The following is a 19,719-nucleotide window of genomic DNA, read 5'->3' as shown; positions in this document are numbered from 1 at the left end:
AGATTTTCTGATGAAAAGAATTGAAATCAAAAAGAGAGGATGACACTGTTTTATGTAATTACCTTAAGCGACTCACTCTTTGCTTTAGCACAATATGTGCTAGTGTAGGTACTTTTCCTTGAAGCATAATTAAATAAAGCAAAAAGAGGACTGTTTGAAGAATGAAATGTATATTTTCATGAATTCCAACTTCAAAAAGAAAGAAGAAATAGAAAACAGTAGTGAAATCGAATTTCTTGCAGACCAGAAAATGAGTACAACAAAAGGAGAGAGGCTAGAGTAATGGAAAAGAAAGGTCACACTATAATAAATTATTACATAAATCATAACTTTGCATCAAACAATGCCTCAAATAAGTGGTATAAATAGATAATTAATAAACATTGTTCTGGAATAGTGTGTTAAAATGGTCATTTTGTCATTTTAAGCAGCTGAATCAACATACTGTTTTGTAACAGGTTTCTTGAACTTTATGCTTTCTATTGTGCACCTGCATCATTATACCAGTATCATTACCCATTCTGTCAGTGATTTAATATTACAGTATAACAAAAAAAAGACCAATTTTTAACTTTCCTTACAGCTGTGACATATGTAAATTTTCCATTTTTACATTGCAAACGCCCTGGGTCCATATACACTCTAGCATTTCAATACTTATTTTACATATATTTATAATTTTTCTATCTTTGAAATGTTATCCTTTATGTGTCTTTCTTAGTTTTATTCTTACTTTTATTCTTTTTGATATTATTCTATTGCACACTAGGCTTTGTAGCACAGCCTCAAGAGTACGACATGCATTTTACTGCGAGTATTGCATGAGCATGTGACAAGTAAAATATTTGAATCTTGAACGTATAGTATGCTATGATATATGTCCACAACCCAGAAATAGTAGGGGTCTCCTGTACCTGTGGTTGCTGTGATGAATGGTAGCCAGGTTCAGACTAAACAAGCTCTGACAACAATAGCACGTTAGCAATAACAGATGTGCAGTGAACATGGCAGTCTGCAGGTAGCTAACTGGTACTTCATTACTGATGAACTTCAACAACTCTTCCCCACATCATTAAGCAGCAGATCAAGAATCTCATCTACTTTTGTACTGAGGGAGTTAACAGACAGCTATTTCAAGCCAGTATATCCCTATGTGTGCAATATGTGAAGCATGCCAATCATCAATCAATCAAGCAGGTGTGTGTATGTATAAATATCAACCTCCCGTGGAGGCTCTGTCATTTCATTTCTCTTCTTCATGTGCTGGTGTCGTGTTGGTTTCCACGGTTCGTCAAATGGCTCCACGTGCCTGCACTTGTTCCACTGCGTCATCATGGCCTCATTGTTGTCTTCAAGTAGATAACAAATAACAATTCAGAGCCCAGTTAGAGCATCAGCCAGATGGCCACTGTGAAAAGATCTTTTAGAAAATAGGACCCACCTGTGACTGTGGGAATATATCAGTTAAAACCTGGTCACACTGAAAGGTGCAATTAATCTGTGCATCTTCGTGAAATATTTGGTTCTAGAAGCTTGGTGAAGTAGTGACTACTGACTGGGCCAGTTGGTGAACCACTATAGCTGGCGAGCTAACTGCGCACTGGCTTGCCAGGAACATGCTAGCTGCGGCACAATAAGTTCACACAGTTTCCTCAATATTTGTACCATCGACTCCTATCTCATAACTGTCTGTAAACTGTGTCTCTTATGTGAAGCAGTTTATACTGAGGAGGGTTAAATAAAGTTAAAGTTAAATAAAAGTGTATGATGTAAAAGCAGTTAAGCTATGATAGCTTCCTGCATTTTGGACTCTCCAGTTCTCTGTCCCCTCAAAGGTCAGAATCGACAAGACGGCTTGCTATTGATCAATATCGCAAATTTGCACTTCAAAGTTCACCAAAGTTGAACTTGACGTGAAAAATCGCAGATTTACTTCGTCCCCTTGAGCAAATCCACTGATTGCATCAATTTCATTGAAATTAACTAATTTTGCCATAAATGTTGCTGTTTTAAAGAATGGTGTGCTGGGCCTTTAATCAAGGAGGCCTGCCAATTCTGCTTTGCTTTGCCTCGGTTCTGTCTTGCTTCTTGCTGAGTAAAGGAACTTTTCTCTTGTGTATATTGTTTTTGGGAAACAGGATTACTGAGTGCTCCACCCATGTCTTAAAGGATAAGGCTGGTGTCATTCTATATTTTTTATACTATCAACAAAAAGACCAAGACCAACAGTGCATTAGAGGGTTTCTCAATACTTCCCAAATTCCCCAGCCTGTCTGTGGCTTTCAGCACCGAGCGCATTTGTTCCTACGAAACATGTAAATCTTAAAACAAAAACACAAATATATACTTCATTTTAAAAAGCGCCAAATTATTTCCCAAAAACAGCTGGGCACTGTAGTTTTTCACAAATGTTACTCAAACAGGAGGAAATATTGTGGTTTTAGCTGTGGATTTGGTGCTCTACTAAGTATTTGTAGCAGCAGGACGGTGTATGTGGGATGGATTCAAAACAAAGTTTAGATTTTCCTTTCAGTCAGTGACTGCAGTTGTACTGATACCAGTGGTTCATAGAAACCTTCTTCCCTTCTGCACACTTTAACCTTGAGTGTCTCACATGCTTAAACTATCACTCTCCCTTGCAGTACTTCCAATGGTGTTTCCAGACCCGTGGTAGCACGTTAATGTTAGCATGGTCATACCCCTGTCCATGGCCAGCTTCCAGCGTCTTTTGTATTTCCTGAGTAGTCCCTTATAACTATAACTTTTAATATTTCAATTCTGTAAAACAAAGTGACTAAACACAAATTCTGTTTATTGTAAAAATGCCATAATCTCTTTACAGTCCTGTCTGAGTTGATGGAAACCCCCGTGCTTTGGTGCCTTGGTATGTAAGAGTATTTAAGACTGTATTATTTTGGGGGAAAGTCCCAAAGTGGTCTTGTTCTATTTGGCCTTAAACAAGACTTAGTCTTTAGTCTAGTCGGTAAAGTCTTTATACCGTCTCTGTCAAAACAGGCAGTGAATTTGATAGTGACAAAAGGAGCATAAACAAGTTTGAATTAATATTTTTTTAAAAATCAGATTGTGTTTAAAAGCTATTATCAAGAAGCAGCTGTAATAACACCCCCTATTTAAAATTTTTGATGAAAGACAATATTGCTTCAATAAAAACTTTATATTCATGCAAGAGGGAATCCCAAGTGATGTGTGTGTGTGCTCATGCAAGATGCGTGTATGTAGAGCTGAGTGCACATGTTTTCTTGGAGATCTTCATTAAAATGTGATATAATGATTAAAAATAGGCAAAGACATGCTGTAAGAAAGATGAAAGCATACATGAGATATACTACTACCTGTGTACTAGATGTATTCCCTTCTGTTTACTCTGCCACATAAACCGGCCTTCAGGTCATGTGAGGTGAAAACAGCTCATGAGGGAACAGTAAAGTGTTCTCTAAATTATACAAAACTTTGCTCAGCTCCACTACTTAAATAAATTCATATCAGCTTTTAAACTACAAATGTTTCTGGGAGCACTTTTAGCCATGTGTTGCTAATTGACAGTTTAGGGCTTTCACATGGTCAGTTGCAGTCATTGTAATTTACCTGACAGATAACAGTACTGTAGGTTAAGCTGATACTGGATGGGCCGGACACACATAAGCAAGGATTTCAGAGTAAAACCAATGAGACATTGTAGAAAGCCAAAACCTTTTTTGTTCCATCTTACATTAAAGGTGGGGTATGTGATTCAAATCCAATACACATATTTTGCTCTGTAACAAGCCACACAACACTATTCCAGCAATTTCAGCCATGATTTGTGTGTCAGGTAACGTTAAATTACTTGCCCATGGACATTCAGCTTACTTTCTAGGTTACTTTCTAGGAGTATCATTGTCTGGAGCTGGTTTGCTTGCTGGGAAACTGTCTCGTCCTCTCGGGCTGTTAGCTTCGCAGCAACCGTTTGCTAACCCACAACCTAGCTAACGTTAGTTACATTACTTGCTGTGTCGTTTTTCGCTTTATATCATGATATTTGTCATGGTATTGGATTTCTCCAGAATCGCATACCCCACCTTTAAAGGAATGAACTGTATATTTAGAGGTAAACTGAATTCAAAAGAAACAGGCAAAGCCAAAAAAAACCTGATTGCACTGAAAATGAGAAGTAATGTAAAGTAATGTAATGTTGCATTATGATAAAGTTAATACTTATATTAACAACACAAATTAATGACAATGACATTTAATACAGCCTGATTTCAAAATCAATCCCCAAAAGTCAGGAGAATGTGGCACATTAATAGTTGTACAAAAAACTGGTTTTTAGAAGCACAGGTTACTGTACTTTCTACAATTATGTTAAAACTAAAAGCTGTATTGTGTTACATTGGCATTCTACAAATTGTATTCTTTTATAGCCAACAAACTTTGTTACATTATAGTACTGGGTTGTATAGTATAACAAAGTTTTTAAAGTAAAATATATTGAAGGTATTCCACTTTTTTAACTATGTTGAATGTATTTCAGTATTTTCAAATATTGCCAGCTTTGATATGAAACTATACAGTGGCCTTTCTGTTCTTACTTTATCAAATAACCTGTAAAAGTACAATTACTTTTAATGCACAGGTGAGCATATACAGGCTCACCGTTCATTTCACAGACTGCACAGAAATATAGTTTCCTATTTTAAATATCTTGTGTTTAGATAAGTGAGGCCCCTAAAGCCTGTTTCCAGTGTGGTCTCAGGAGTAGTGGAAATAATCAAGACTGACCTATAAATCAGGTCACTTTACAGGAAAAGCCCACAGAAGGGAAAATATAAAAAGAATCCATATTTTTCATTTTGGCAATGAACATGTTACATGCTACTACTAGCTGCTAGCAGTAGCTGCGGTAGTGGGCCAATCACAGAAGCTTGTGGTGATTGGTTGTGAGCAAAACCAGATCTGGGTACAAAAAGGATTGAATGCAGGTATCGTTTGACTGGAGAAGTTTCAATACTACTTGGTACTGGGTTATTCCGGTCGATACCTTAAAAGTATCGAGTACTGATACCAAGCCCTATCATTCATGTAAATAGGCTATTGATTCTATTGTATAACACTACAATATCAATATGAACATCTCAAACTGCAAAACGACTTAAATAATGCACAGATTGAAGGTTAATTTGTCTCTGTGTATAATAAGGTCAACTGGAAGTGTATTCTTTTGGATGCTTTAGCGCGTCAGGCCTTTGGAAGAGAGTGTGTCTTTAGACAGTGTACTGATATATTGGCAGAGAAAGATGACTGGTTGTTGTCACGGTTTAGATTACCATGCGCTGTGCTTCTACAAATGTGTTAAAACTTGTTAGAGCTGCAACTCCGCAGACAGACACACCAATCCAACCATATTCCCTTAATTCCACTGCTGATGCTGCTAAAAATGATTGACTTTCCTTTTTGGCTCACCGAAAGCAGGACTTCAATATCTGAACTCGTAAAATTATTCTTTTAACTCTTCAATGTCATTTTCATAAATAAACACTTCCTGACATATGAGGTAGGATGTGTAGCCTTATATGGTATTATTGGGGTATTAATTATGCTAATTTACAATTCTCATGAATGCGCGCTCAACTGCACACAGAAGGCATTCATTGTTGTCTGAAGTTAGCAGCGTTTGCTGAAACTGATGTGGCACACTCGTACGAGTCTGCCGTTTGAAAAAAAGTAAGAGAAAGTTAAGATAAGATTACGAAAATGTTCTTGCATTGATACCACTCTAATGACTGTACAGTAAATATGAAGCTACAACCAGCAGCCGGTTACACAATTCTATGACAAGCCAAGTGGACCATAAATGCCTCAGAAATGTAGTGTACCATACAACAGGCACGTTACAAAAATGCCTGCAGAGGCTACAATGAACCCTTGGCCAGTCTACAATTGTTGCCTGGGCAGTCTACAATTGTTGCCTCTGCAGATTGTTGCCTTGGCAGGCTTCAATTGTCACCTGGGCATGCTACAATTGTTGCCTGCTGAGGCAACAATTGTAGCCTACCGAGGCAACAATTATAGCCTCGCCAAGGCGCAAAGAAATAACTGCCCTATGTGGGACTCTAACCCTAGTCACCAGCACCAAAGGCCAGTGCTCTACCACTGAGCTATCTGTATTGAGGAAATGTAAGGGGAGATATCACTGGGGAGAGTGAAACCTGTGCTCAAAGACAAATGTACATTAAACACAACAAAAAAAACTAATTTACCACTCAATGTTTTGTTTTCGTTGATGGGTGTGCTTTCAACATCCCCTTGCTTCTCATTGACTAGTGGGCTCCATCCATTGCACTGTACTCTTAAAAATAAAGATTCTACCTCTTTGCCTTGTCAACATATATATATATATATATATATATATATATATATATATATATATATATATATATATATACAGACAGGCAGGCAGACAAGGCTGCACTATAACCTTACAATATAATTTGCATTTAATCTTGCACTATGTCTACCTCACATGTAGGCTACTGTATGTACAATATCTTTAGCCTTTATGATTATAATTGAATAATAATTTATTATTATGCTATATGTTATTGAGAGGTGCCACACATAATTTTGTTTTATGACCTACAATGACAATAAAAATGTTTTTAATATTCATTTTCAAATGTTCTGTTGTTAGTGCATGGATTGCAAAGTAATGAAACAACGTTTTATTGTATTACCTGTTCAGGCAACAATTGTCACCTGGGCAGGCGACAAGTGTAGCCTCAGCAGGTGGCAATTGTCGCCTGCCAAGGCAGCAATTGTAACAATTGGGGTTCATTGTAGTCTCTGCAGGCATTTTTGTAACGTGACTGTTGGATGGTACACTACAGTTCTGTGGTTATGGTCCACTTGGCTTTCCATACCCTCCATGTTCCAGGCAGAAATCGTAACCATTATCTGCATAGTAATCCGTACACAAAGCAAAGTTGTGGTTGTACCGAGCTATTTCTTGGCAGAGAGCAGTGATGTCTCACGGTGACGACAAGACTCCTTGTAAAACCACAACGTGCGATTTTTACATTTCTGTTTTTCTACAGATTAAACACATAATGTAATGTGTTAATTAGTGAGCTTTAGAGGTTCTGGTAGGGAGATTTTGGCTAGGTAGGCTAGCTGTTTCCCCCTGTTTCCAGTCTTTATACTAAGCTAGAAGTAGGCCAAGGCAAATCTGTACTGCAAATAATCTAGACACACAGCACTTATTTTTAAAATTGTTACTTCACCTTTGTCTTCATAAGATGTAACATGGTGACAAAAAACAGCACATATGGGTGGATGAATGAAAATGTCCCAAACCACTTTATACCCAGGATATTAACAGTTAAAGCAGCACTATATACTGTATATATGCATTTTATGTTGAGGGAGCCTGTAGATAAGTGGGCCATGCAGTGTATAGACTTCATGACACATAGGGGTTTGCTTTTGTTGACTGTCCAACATTAAAAGAATAACACATGAATTCTGTTTTGGGGATTCTGTTCTCATTAATAGTTTTTATTTTCCAAGTGGGTCAAATAAAAACTCAATTCCAGGAAGACCTATCCCAGGACAGCCTCTGTTATCATGCCCTAATGACAAGCAATTTTCGAAACACACTAAAGACTGTCTTGGGGAACTGGTTGGAAATGAACAAAACATGAGTGAAATTCCGTGCAGTTTGGTATATCAGCGCTGGTCTTGTGGACAAAGGACGCTGGTGATCCAAGGTGATGTATCAGTGTGTACAGAAGGCTCCATGCAGCCTCAGCGGCCTAGACAGATTAGCCTGAGAGGGTCTACATGATGGTTGCTTAGTAACTACAAACCTACTCAAATGCTTGACGAACATAAGGGACAGGGGCTGTATTTTGACCATGAATCAGTCAGAAGTGCTTTATATTGCAACCTTACCTAACCTTAAACTACATACAACATGATATATAATGTATGTCATTACAATCACGTGAAAGCCCTAAAACTAGTGTTGCAACAATGGGTATTTGTGTGTGTGTGTGTGTTTGTGTGTATGTGTGTGTGTGTGTGTGTGTATCCTACCTGAGACGTGTGTATTCAATGATTCTCCAGTGGCCAGTGTACCAATAGAGGTTTATGCTGGATTCCTGCCACTCTTAGTGCTTTGCTGCAGGCTCTGTCCGGGCTGTTTTTCCTATTCTGGGCTGTCCTTGTATGACCCACACTCCCATGCCAAGATCCAGGCTGTGTTTAATGAAAGTAAGGTTCCAGCAGTTTATTTCAGAAAAAAAAAAAGTGTTTCATTGAGCCATACTTGTCAAACCAGCAGTTGAGAATGTAAAAAGTAGCAGTAACTGTGAGACAGTGGTGACAGACTATAAAGTTTAAACAGAAAGAGGTATTTACACAATGAATTCTAGGAAATTATGTGGTAACAGTAATCAGAAAAACCCTAATGAGATACACAAAATAATACATTTTCATCTTTGTTTTTCTCTTGCACTTGTTCTATTTGTTATGTTATGTTGAATTTATATGGTATTGTTGTGTGTATGCATGTTCACACTGTATAAATTATACTTAAATATCATTATTCTAATTTGGATGTAAAAAGCTTTATGACTTTTATGAGACTTACTAAAAATGGCAAAACATCCCTGATAAACTGAGTTAATGAGCTTAGGAGTATTTCTGTGATGACCTCTCAGACCGTTGGGTCACACGAGGCTGAACCTGAGCTGATCTTAGAAGCCCTAATGATTCTAGGAAAATCAGATTCAGCCCAAGAAACAAACACTGGCCAGACGTTCTCTGCGAGCCAGCACACATGCTCTTTTCTCCCTTTTCCTTTGTTGGGTGTAAACAACCGAAAGACGCCAGTGGTCCAATCCAGATCGCAGCAGCAGTTTAATAGACTGGTGTGGAGAAACCAAATTCACAGGAACACCTGATTATAGAGCGTTAAGTGTTTAGATGGTTTTTCTATTACAGACTAAGATCAGAAGCTCTTTGAATGATGTTTCTTACTTTTATGATAAACACCTTGTTTGGCAGCGTCTTGACCTCCAAGACAAATGACATCAGCAGTATGATATTACATCTGAAAATAAACTGGTAATCTGTAGGCTTATTTTTTTCTTTCAATATTTTGCAACTTCTTGTTTAAATTCCACATGCAAAGCTTCTGAACACGGAGAGTGCGTCATCTTGTAAATCCAGGTCATGTTAAGACGGGATGAAATAAATGGAGTTTGCATGTTAGAGTAAGAATGATAGGCTTCATGAGACAAAACAGTGTGTCATCAGTTAGCTGGATTTTTTTTGGTGCCCGAGGGCGGTCCGTTTGATCAGCATCTGAGTCACATCCATTTCAATGGAAAATATTCAGTTTGACCATTTTTTTTTACAGTCTGCCTTTTTGAGTTGCACAATGTGAAATGCATTTCAGACATATCAGAAAACATTTTCTGCAAGCTCAGGCACAAAGTTCTTATTTTAAGATGTCAGAATTTGTTTTGTTCCATCCTGTCACAGGACAACAGCTAAACCACTTTGGCAGTGACCAATTCGTGACATTGAGAAGATTTCATTCAGGAGAGTGCCATTTTCTGAATGACATCAAAATATTGAATTATATTATTATTTTCTTTTTTTAATGTGTTTATACGTAAATCCAATGGGCTGGTAGTGACAGTGTTTTGATGAAAAGTAAGCTATAATCTCATTTTAAGCTTCTAAATGTTACTTATTTTTTTATTTCTTATATATTGTCCAATATCTTTTTTAACATAATCATATTGTGACAGTGTGAAAAGGACAAACTGACAATGTTTTGGTTTTCATGTATAGACATGCCAAGACATTATATAAGTAAGATATAAAGTATAGTACACCGTGTTTTTTGTTAAATCCAAAGCGATGGGTGGTAAAAAACTGACATCTCAGCTTCTTTTGTGTGAAACACATGTAGCTAACTTTCTGATGCAGCGTCTCCCGTTGGGCGTTGAGTAAATGTTGCCAGTTAATGGCCTTTCGCAGTGGAATGGCGCCTGGCATCCCGTTCTAATAACCTACTTTGTTTACTAAACAAACCAGCTTCACACTTGCAGATGTTTGTGTAAAAGAAGCTGAGACGTCAGACGTGTAGCTTTTGCACATCTGGTTCGTTACGGCCATTTCTCAACAGGTTGTCTGCTGTTCTCTTTAGAGTTCTCCGAACACCATCAGAGGCCTCCAGTGCAACAGCTGCTGTACAGTTCCAGGTGCCTCCTGTCAGCCTGGACATCTGTGCTGTGATCGCAGGGGTAGTTCTCAGAGAAATACATTTCAGTTTGTCACAACTTGAATCCTATTTTCTTGACTTTGGTCATTGGTTCTATCACCGAGTTCATTTCTGAGATCATGGTGACATCGCTAAAAATAAGTCAAACAGGACAAGAAAGACAAGCAGTCTGACGATCAGACAGGTTTTAAACAAACCCCCAGGGTAAGCCACACTCATGTGGGAGAGAAAACAAAGGCCAACAGTAAAATTATATCCCAAGCTGTCTGTTGTAAAAAATGGTATGTTAATCGTTCCTGGTTCAACTTTGACCTACTTGCTGTAGTTTTCCACGAATACAGTTTTCTTGTGCAATCCAGGATTCAAACTGGCATTTACGGCACTCACTTTTAGTTTCACCTTCAAATAAAGTGGAAGAAAACATGACTAAACTGTTAGCTGTCTGATCATCTTACCACATGTTTCTGACTTTTACTTTCATTTCAGCGTTATCTTAACAAATAGAAATGATGGCCATAGCTACAAAAATAAGACCCCAGTTGAGATAAATCAGAATTATCCTTTAACTCCTCGTTTATTTTCAACTCTCCTCACTGTATCGACTGTTGATTTATGTTGAATGAATCTCATTGTTATGTATATGAAATAATAAAGGATAAGTTAGTCGTCAAAGGAAATGGTAGTTGATTTCAAGCTGTTCAGATCTGACATTTCCAATGATGTAGCTTAAAGGCAACACATTTTACATTTTAAAGGAATAGTGTGACATTTAGGGAAATAACATTTATTCACTTTTTTTGCCAAGAGTTAGATAAGGAGATTAACACTCTCGTGTCTGTAATGTAAATATGAAGTTACAGCCAGCAGCCAGTTTAGCTTAGCTTAGCATAAAGACTGAGAACAGGGGGAAACAGCTAGCCTGGCTCTGCCCAAAGGTAACAAAATCTGCCTAACAGCACCTCAAAAGCTCACCATTATTAACACGTATCTTAGTTGTTTAATCCATACAAACCCGAGGTGTAAAAAGACATTGTGGTTCTACAGGGGGTTATGTGCCGGACTAAATTCCTTGAGTCTCTGCTGGTTGCCTGGCAACCTCACAATAATGACAAGACAAGACTAATTAGTGAGCTGTAGAGGTGCTGGTAGATGTTTTGATAGTTGGGGGAGAGGTGACGAGACTGACATTCAGATCACACTCTGCTTGGAGTCAGATGTGAACTGTTATCTATTTGTATCTTAGCGGATAGGACAAGCTTGAAAAAAGGAAAGTGATATTTTATTTTATTTAACCTTTTATTTACCAGATATGTCCCACTGAGGCTGAAAACCTTTTTTTTGCAATATTTTTTGAGATATCAGACTCTTCAATTCAATTTAGCATTGAAACAGTAATTATAACTCAGCTGCAAATGAACTTGGCTCTTCCAAAGCCTTAACTGGTGTCACTAAAATAAAATATAATCCAATAAAGTAGGTCATAAATGCTACCTTTGTACAGGTATGATGCCCATTTTTGTTTAGATTTTGTCAGAGGGGTTAAATAGGCAATAAATATACAGAAAATGGGTTCATTTCTTTACAAAAAAATGGTCATAAGAAAACTTATATCTTTCAGTGTTGGGATTATACTGCCTCTATTCCCCACAAGGTGTTCAGGGGCCCTGGCAGATCAGTGAATGAATCATCCAGCCTTTTACAGTCTGTATGAATCCATCGCCGTCTAGTGGTTACAGAGGCGACTGCGGTCATTACACGGAGATCTGAGTCCACAGGCAGAGTGAAGTGAAGTCAAATGGTTTTTGTTTTTGTTTTGTTTTTTCTTTTTCCGACTTTCTGGGCCAACCATGCGTTCAGCTACAGCCAATTAAAACTAATCCAAGTGTCTCACAATGATTAAAAAACATCCATCCACGGTCATGTTTTATCTGCACACGTGTCTTTCAGGCAGTTTCGAGCACCTCTCTCTCTCTCTCTCTCTCTCTCTCTCTCTCTGGATCTTGAAGCCCGGAGTGGACGGGAGGTAATACCCACCATGTGAGTGGGCGGTGCGGGTACCGGAGGCGTGTTTTTTTTTTTTTTTTTTTTTTTTCCTCCATTATTCAAATGCTGCTGTACCTATAAAAACAGTGCCTGCGTGCGTCAGATAGTTTTCTCCAATGGGTAAAGGTGACTAAATACTAGTTGGCTCTTTCGCCGGCCCACTCGCATCCTATCGGCAGGGGAAGAGATGTTGCACGATTCTGGCGGTGTCCAAATGGCGAGGGCGCTGAAGCATGCAGCCCTGTGCCTGATGCTGCTGCCCCGGTTCCTCCTGGCCGCCGTCATGCTGTGGTTCCTAGATTTCTTGTGCATTAGGAAAAAAGTGCTGCTGAAAATGGGAGAGACGCAGGACAGCCCGGACGACCCACCTGTGTGCGTCTCTGACTCTAATAAGATGTTCACCTCGGAGTCCCTCAGGGCTGTGTGGTACGGCCAGAAATTGGACTTTCTCAAATCTGCGCACCTCGGGCGCGCTGCGCCCAACACCGAGGTGATGCTGGTCCAGGAGCGGAGGCAGGTCCGGATCTTGGACTGCATGAAAGGGAAAAGACCGCTCATCCTTAACTTTGGCAGCTGCTCCTGACCGCCATTCATGACGCGCCTGGCGGCGTTTCAACGCGTCGTGAGCCAGTACGCAGACATTGCGGACTTTTTAGTTGTATATATCGAAGAGGCGCATCCGTCAGACGGCTGGGTGAGCTCAGACGCGCCGTATCAGATCCCCATGCACCGCTGCTTGGAGGACAGACTGAGAGCCGCTCAGCTGATGCTCGCCGAGGTGCCCGGGAGCAACGTGGTGGTGGATAATATGGACAACTCATCCAACGCCGCGTACGGAGCCTACTTTGAGAGACTTTACATCGTGAGGGATGAGAGAGTGGTGTACCAGGGGGGCAGAGGTCCGGAGGGTTACCGGATTTCCGAGCTTAGAAACTGGCTGGAGCAATACAGGAACGATCTGATGAATTCCCAAACAGCCGTGCTCCATGTGTAGTTAAAGATGCTGAATTGCCTGATGCTCGGCCCATTCTGCTTAAGTGACCAACTCACAGTGCAAAATATTCAGATGCTGCTATCAAATGTTCACACACGGCACATGATGTTGTTTTTCTTGCGTAAAGATATTCAGGACTCTTTGACAAATAGCCTAAAGTCATGTTCAAGCCTACATCTAGGCTGTAGGCTGGTATATTGTGCTTGTCTCGACCTTAATTGATTGCTTATAGCAATTGTCAATATTTTTTGTATGGAAAAGTCTTGAATCAGTTGAAACTGGATTCAATTAGTGATCACTCTATTTTTCTACAATACTGGTGCGTGTGTGTGTGTGCGCGCGCGCGCGTGTGCATGTGTGTGTGCGTTCAGGCTAATATCTCACTCTGGTGTTTCTGTGAAGTTCGGTTTTTAAAAGGCGAAGCCAGAAAACCGACACTGATGTTTCTGACACCGGGAGCGGGTCCTTATGCCTTCGGATGCCTTCCTCAATGATCGATTGCCAAACGATGTAATGTTGAAACAATGTAACTGAACAAATGTTTTTAATAAATGTCAGATCACACACTGATGATTTGCTGTCGACTGTGGAACAAACACCTGAAAGTTCTGTCTTTAGTCATTTGGTTGAGGGGTTTTTTATTTTATTCATTTGATACACAAGAAAACAGGATGAATGTATGTTTAAATTCTCAGGTTTCAGGCCAATTACAAAAACCTGTGTGTGTGTGACTGTCAGTCCTGTGTTTGCCCCAAAATCTGATGACGTCATACCTGCTTCTTGTGCAGATTTTCAGGATGTTTCATGATTGTTTGCAGCCAGAATGTATCTTCATATGATTGTTTATCTCTCTTCGTTTGTTTTTTTTTTTCAGACTTATCTCCTCTGACTCCTGCTCCAATAATCAGGCCTATTCAGGTCAAAGTGATTCCTCCCCCCCCACCCCATTAGCATAGTATTCTACAGCAGAGTGCAAATACTGTGCCCTTGTGACTGATTAGTAAACCATTCACTCTTCATTACCCCACTTTCAACAATGACATATAAAATAAATAAAAAACTAGGCTAGAAAACACGTTTTTACGTGTGGGGAAAGAGGAAACAGAAGTCAAGACGGTTTTATTTGTACAGTTCAATAGAAGTGGGCTGTTGCATAACACAGTTAATCAGAAATGAATGAATCATGAAACTTTGTGATGATCAAGTAAAAGGTGAATGTAAGAAAATGTAATAATTTAATATTATTCTCTCTACTGAATTTAAATATTCCCTTGTTTGGCTGCTAATTTGGGGAACTGAGTCAAGTCACTACTGATTCAGGTACTGATTCAAAATTGAAAGCTATATACTCTCATCAAAAACAGCTGTATCATCTCTCACGCCCACAAACAGTAGATCAAAGTTAACATGCTTGTTAGAAAAAAAAAATCCTATCTAACGTCTTTTGTGTTAACAGAGCTGTGACATTCTCTATATGTGGATCAGTCTAAAGAAACAAAGAGAGCTGAGCTGATGTTGGGGGGGCTTATTTAATCCATTTATCGTTATCTCTTTCTCATGTTCTCATTATTTCTGGAATCTCTCACGTTTTCATATATATATACATATATATACATATATATATATGTGCACACACACATGCACACAAGCAGAACTTCACACACAGACACACTGCCACGTGTAATTAGGATTAGAAAGTAATGTAATTACCGTAGATCCCACATGGCCATGGATGCGGGAAGGGGTGCTGAGGGGGCGGCAGCACCCCCTACTGCCAGGCATTATAACACAAGCAGTTTAGAATAAATACGTTTTCAAATAAGTTTGGTATTTTGGACAAAGTGTATGCTTAGGAATGTTTGTGGCAAATATAGCTTTTATTTCTTTTAATTTGGTCGATCAGCTCTATGTTAGCCAGTCAGTTTTTTTTTTTGTTTGTTTTTTTATTTTAACTACCCACTTTTCATAATGTCACAGAAAAGGATTTGTGGGTTCTTTCAAGAGTCCGGTCCCATCAAATCTAAATTACCAACGTTCACCGGCTCAGTCGTTTCCCATGATCCTCCCGTCCACCCTTTCAACCCAAGCACCTCTGAGAGAGACACGATATTGATCCAGCTAGCTAGAGATAGCTGTAAGGCGTTGCGAATCTGCTCCTGCCGAGCGGGAGCTGATCCCAGTCCAGCTATCCAACGTTAGCCCGACTGTGTCTAACAAAAGGACAGTTTTGGAGCTGGCTTTCAGGTCAATCAAATTTTAGCCCGTGAAGGACTACCTCTGAGAGGCCGTTCCTATCGCGATGGTGTGTGATGACATTCACTGCCAGCAGCTCGTGAGTGGCTGCTCAGGAGAGACAACTGGTTGTCTGATATGACCTTGCACATGCTGTTCAGCGCAACATTATCTAGTGAGCATCTGACTGTAAATATTACGGGCTCACTGCTGACGGAGGCACTTTTTGGTCCTAGCGAGGCCGTGGCAAGAAGCCTTCCGAGTGAGCAAGCAACTGTAGCCGGTGCGCTTCAATGCGTAAAAGTGCTAAAAGAACAAAAGACCTTTTGTTATACTGTTGTATAGAATATTCTATAACGGATATACATCATAAATAGTGAAAAACACGAGGTTTGTGCAATGTTTTGTGTGACTTCATTAAGCGAGTAGGCCACAGTTTCAGCACCCCCAACTCCAATCACCTTCCAGCGCCTCTGCACGTAGGCCAAGACTCTACTGTGTGGTTTTAACGTATTCAGGTTCCTTCATGCGTCCTGTACTGTGTGGCTGTGCGCATAAGTGGAGGGGTGAACTGAGGGAAGGGAAATTGACATGCTCCCTCACCTCTGTCCTGAAAACTCCTTCACTGTTTCTATGGTAAAAAGGAAAAAAACAAAACAAAACATCTGTCCCCATTTAAACCTCACTTTTAAAATCAATTACAGCCCTTCAGGCGCAAACACTGCGATAAGGGGGTCAGTCAATCAGAGATGTCTGACCAAAGAGCTTTTTAAAGTTACAGTGGTGACCTGAGACTGACTGATAACACAAAAGTCAGGGAAGGCTATCACTGTCAAGCAGGACAAACCGCTGATTCTCTGCAGAAAACATCTGTCTTGACAGCAGATGCTGGAAGGTGATTGTATTGACTGTAGACTACTTGCTTAATGACATCATACAAAATGCTGCGCAAATGTTTTTTCATGTTTTTTTTTTTTCATTAGTCTGGATGCTTAGGATACTTTACATCACATAACAATTATTTATGATGTACATCCGTTATAGAATATTCTATACAACAGTATAACAAAAGGTCCGATCTTAACAAATATCACAAAGTAGCGGCCAGAGTCATCACACACATCAAGAAGGCTGTTAATACAACACGCACGACAGAGCTAGACTCCCAGTCAGAAAGCAGTCAAACTTCCACAGCGTCTGGTAAAGCAACTGCTAACACAGACAAACACCAAACCTGGTTATAATAATTCATGCAGTCCTAATCTGCCAAACCTCTAAACCGAACCCGTAAAAAGAGTCCCCTTGTTTGTGGATGCAGGTTTGACATAAAGTCTCCAATTTCACTGTTTGGACCTTTTCCGGTTTAGTGAGGTCACGCTGCACCCTCAGTTGGAGGTGTAAAGATGCTCCGTCAGTGTTGCTCCGAAGCTGAACGGAGCTCAGGTCGGCCTCAGTTACAGCTGTGCTCCTCATGGAAACCACGAGAGTTTGTTCCCTCTGTCCCCACTTTGATCAAACCTGCACTCGATTACTGACCTCACAAGGTCGAGCGCCTCATAAACTTCTCTTCTGCACAGTCTTTTCCTGCAACAACGTCCTAAGATGTGCAGCAGGACATTCCCTGGTGTTTGCCAAAATGTTTTCCACCGTTTCCTCCTGTCTTAGTGCATGTACGCGTTCTTTTAGCACTTTTACGCATTGAAGCGCACCGGCTACAGTTGCTTGCTCACTCAGAAGGCTTCTTGCCACGGCCTCGCTAGGACCAAAAAGTGCCTCACCATCGCGATAGGAACGGCCTCTCAGAGGTAGTCCTTCACGGGCTAAAATTTGATTGACCTGAAAGCCAGCTCCAAAACTGTCCTTTTGTTAGACACAGTCGGGCTAACGTTGAACGTTGCATTCTGCAGCCGTCTTACAGCTAACTCTAGCTAGCTGGATGGTTGTAGCTTCAAAAAAAGACAACACGTGATTTGAGAACAAATCTTGAAACCTGAGATTTGTAGTGGAAACAGGTGAAATATTGTCAATCTAACCCAACTTCTTTTAAGAAAATCACATTTTAGAATAGAAATACGTGAAAAACTGAACACACGCCAGTTTAATGTAACAGCTTTGGGACATGTAATGTGGCCTGCATAAGGAGCCAGACTAAAGGTTCAAACACTGACGACATACTACCGGCAGTACATCTTACCTTGGAGTTTTATCAGATCATGCCACCGTGTGCATCAGACAACATGGTCGAAGCTGATTCTCCTCCTCACTGATCACGGACATCTTGACCTTTCAGTTAATTTTCACTGGCACAAAATGATTGATGTAGTCCTCAGTTGATGTGCTAAATACATAGTGAATAGGAGACAGGTCTAAAGACGAGGTGTGTGGTGTGAAAGGTTACTGGTTTCTCCTTCATCGGTGACTCCTGAGTCACAAAATGTGACTGACGTGCCAGTTCCTTATAGTTTGTGGTCTGTGCCACCCTGCATTTCAGAAATATCATCCTGCCTTTGGCAAAATGAACTGCCAACATCTAATGGAGTAAATATCACACGTTTACGTTGTTAAATAGCTTCAAATTCAGGCTTTAACTCATAGTTTGTCACTATATGAATCCACTTTTGAAAATGAAGCATACTTTTAATCACTCTTTTTTTATATATATATCTTTCTAGAAGGCACATAGTTGTTTTATAGTTATGAAACAAAATCAATGTTAACATTGTTTTGGAGGCAGCTTGAAGGTTAAAGGTCAAACTCACTATAAGTTTCTGTTGCAATAATCAGCAAAGCCACAAAAACAGCTGACCTTCTACGTACATATTATATGCTGAACTGAAAAGAACAACTGAAGTTCATCAAAATGGAATGAAATGGAATATATTTGAAAAACTATGGTGACATTTGTTTGTTAGATGTAGCCAGTTCTGCTGCTTAATTTCTACATTTATCTTGCAGACATACAGGCACCAGGCAAAAGTAAGAAGAACGTCCTTTTTGACATTTACTGTGTTATAAAATGTGATTTGATTTAGACCAAACAGTTTCTATACTGTCTTGGGCTACACAGCACACAAAAGATTTTGAATCTTTATGAGGCATTTCCTGGTTAGATAAAGTTGTTAACTGTTGAATAACGCACAAAAATAGTCTCAACTCATAATCCCTCTTGTAGCATGCTGGGAAATTCCAAGGAGGGACAACCTGGGAATTTCAATTATAACAAAATGCCCGTTCTTGCCACATAGCTGTTCATCTTTTATGCTATAATATTATAGCATCTTCTGATCCAAAATCCTATAACATCCTGTGTCGCCACACTGGATGTAAGTATATTTTATGTCTATTTAAAGCTGCACTAATTAATATTTTTATATCAACAATGGATCAAATGACTACGTGTAATGAGAAAGTGGTCACTCGTAGAGATAAACCCATAGAGAATTAAAACCCAACCCAGTTCCCCTCAGCGCTACAAAGTGTTACAGCGCCTTTCAGCTTTCTTCAGACATACACACATTTTCTTCTTACATACATATATAATATTAAATGCTCATGAGAGCAAATGTATGAATGTGTGAGTGAAAATATATCAATATGAGTGTGAAAATGTGCGGGTGTAAGAATGAAAATAAATAAATGAACGTGAGAGTGAAAATATATGTATGTGAAAGAAGAATGTCTGTATGTGAGAGGGCCAGAATGTATTATGGTTTGTACGGGCCCCCATATATATTTATTGGCATTTATTTTTATTTATTGTTTTCTGTAGGTTGCACTGTAGATTGAGTATGCACATATTCCATGTCTGGATTTGTTTTTCTTTGTTGTTGTTGTTGTTGTTATTGCAATCACTCAGCTCCCCCCATGACTCCACCCTCTGCATGCTGGATTAACCATTTGGGTCACATTTTGGTGCAACTACCCCCCCACTCTGAATCAAGTTCTGACTTGGCACTGGTACGTGTCAAAAACTATTCCCATGCTCTACTGCTATGCTGTTTGAGACAAGGTACGGCCTGGCAGGACATAAAATATTTTGTTAAAATCATATCGCTTCATCTAGCCAATCCCATGACTTTCCATTTAGCTGCAAGCCCTTGAAGTCATATGATGTAGAAAACAAGGTTTGTAACCATGGGATCGTGTATCCATGCAG

At 39.6% G+C, this 19,719-nt stretch overlaps 1 protein-coding gene and 1 long non-coding RNA gene across 2 annotated transcripts; one reads left to right on the top strand and one right to left on the bottom strand.

The window, feature by feature from the left end:
* Positions 1–241: 241 nt before the first annotated feature.
* On the bottom strand, positions 242–18,159 carry LOC122863649. The gene is made up of 3 exons (XR_006375056.1): positions 17,758–18,159; positions 8,095–8,256; positions 242–1,349 (listed from the first exon to the last, which is right to left on the bottom strand). It is a non-coding gene; the product is annotated as an uncharacterized LOC122863649 (long non-coding RNA).
* On the top strand, positions 12,414–13,901 carry LOC122863646 (thyroxine 5-deiodinase-like). The gene has a single exon (XM_044170321.1). The coding sequence runs from the start codon at positions 12,525–12,527 to the stop codon at positions 13,329–13,331; it is 807 nt and encodes a 268-aa protein (XP_044026256.1). The 5' UTR covers positions 12,414–12,524; the 3' UTR covers positions 13,332–13,901.
* Positions 18,160–19,719: the final 1,560 nt, after the last annotated feature.

The sequence above is a fragment of the Siniperca chuatsi genome, linkage group LG16, assembly GCF_020085105.1.
Source record: "Siniperca chuatsi isolate FFG_IHB_CAS linkage group LG16, ASM2008510v1, whole genome shotgun sequence".
NCBI classification, from domain to species: Eukaryota; Metazoa; Chordata; class Actinopteri; order Centrarchiformes; family Sinipercidae; genus Siniperca; species Siniperca chuatsi.
This window is presented reverse-complemented; position numbering and strand designations above follow the sequence as displayed.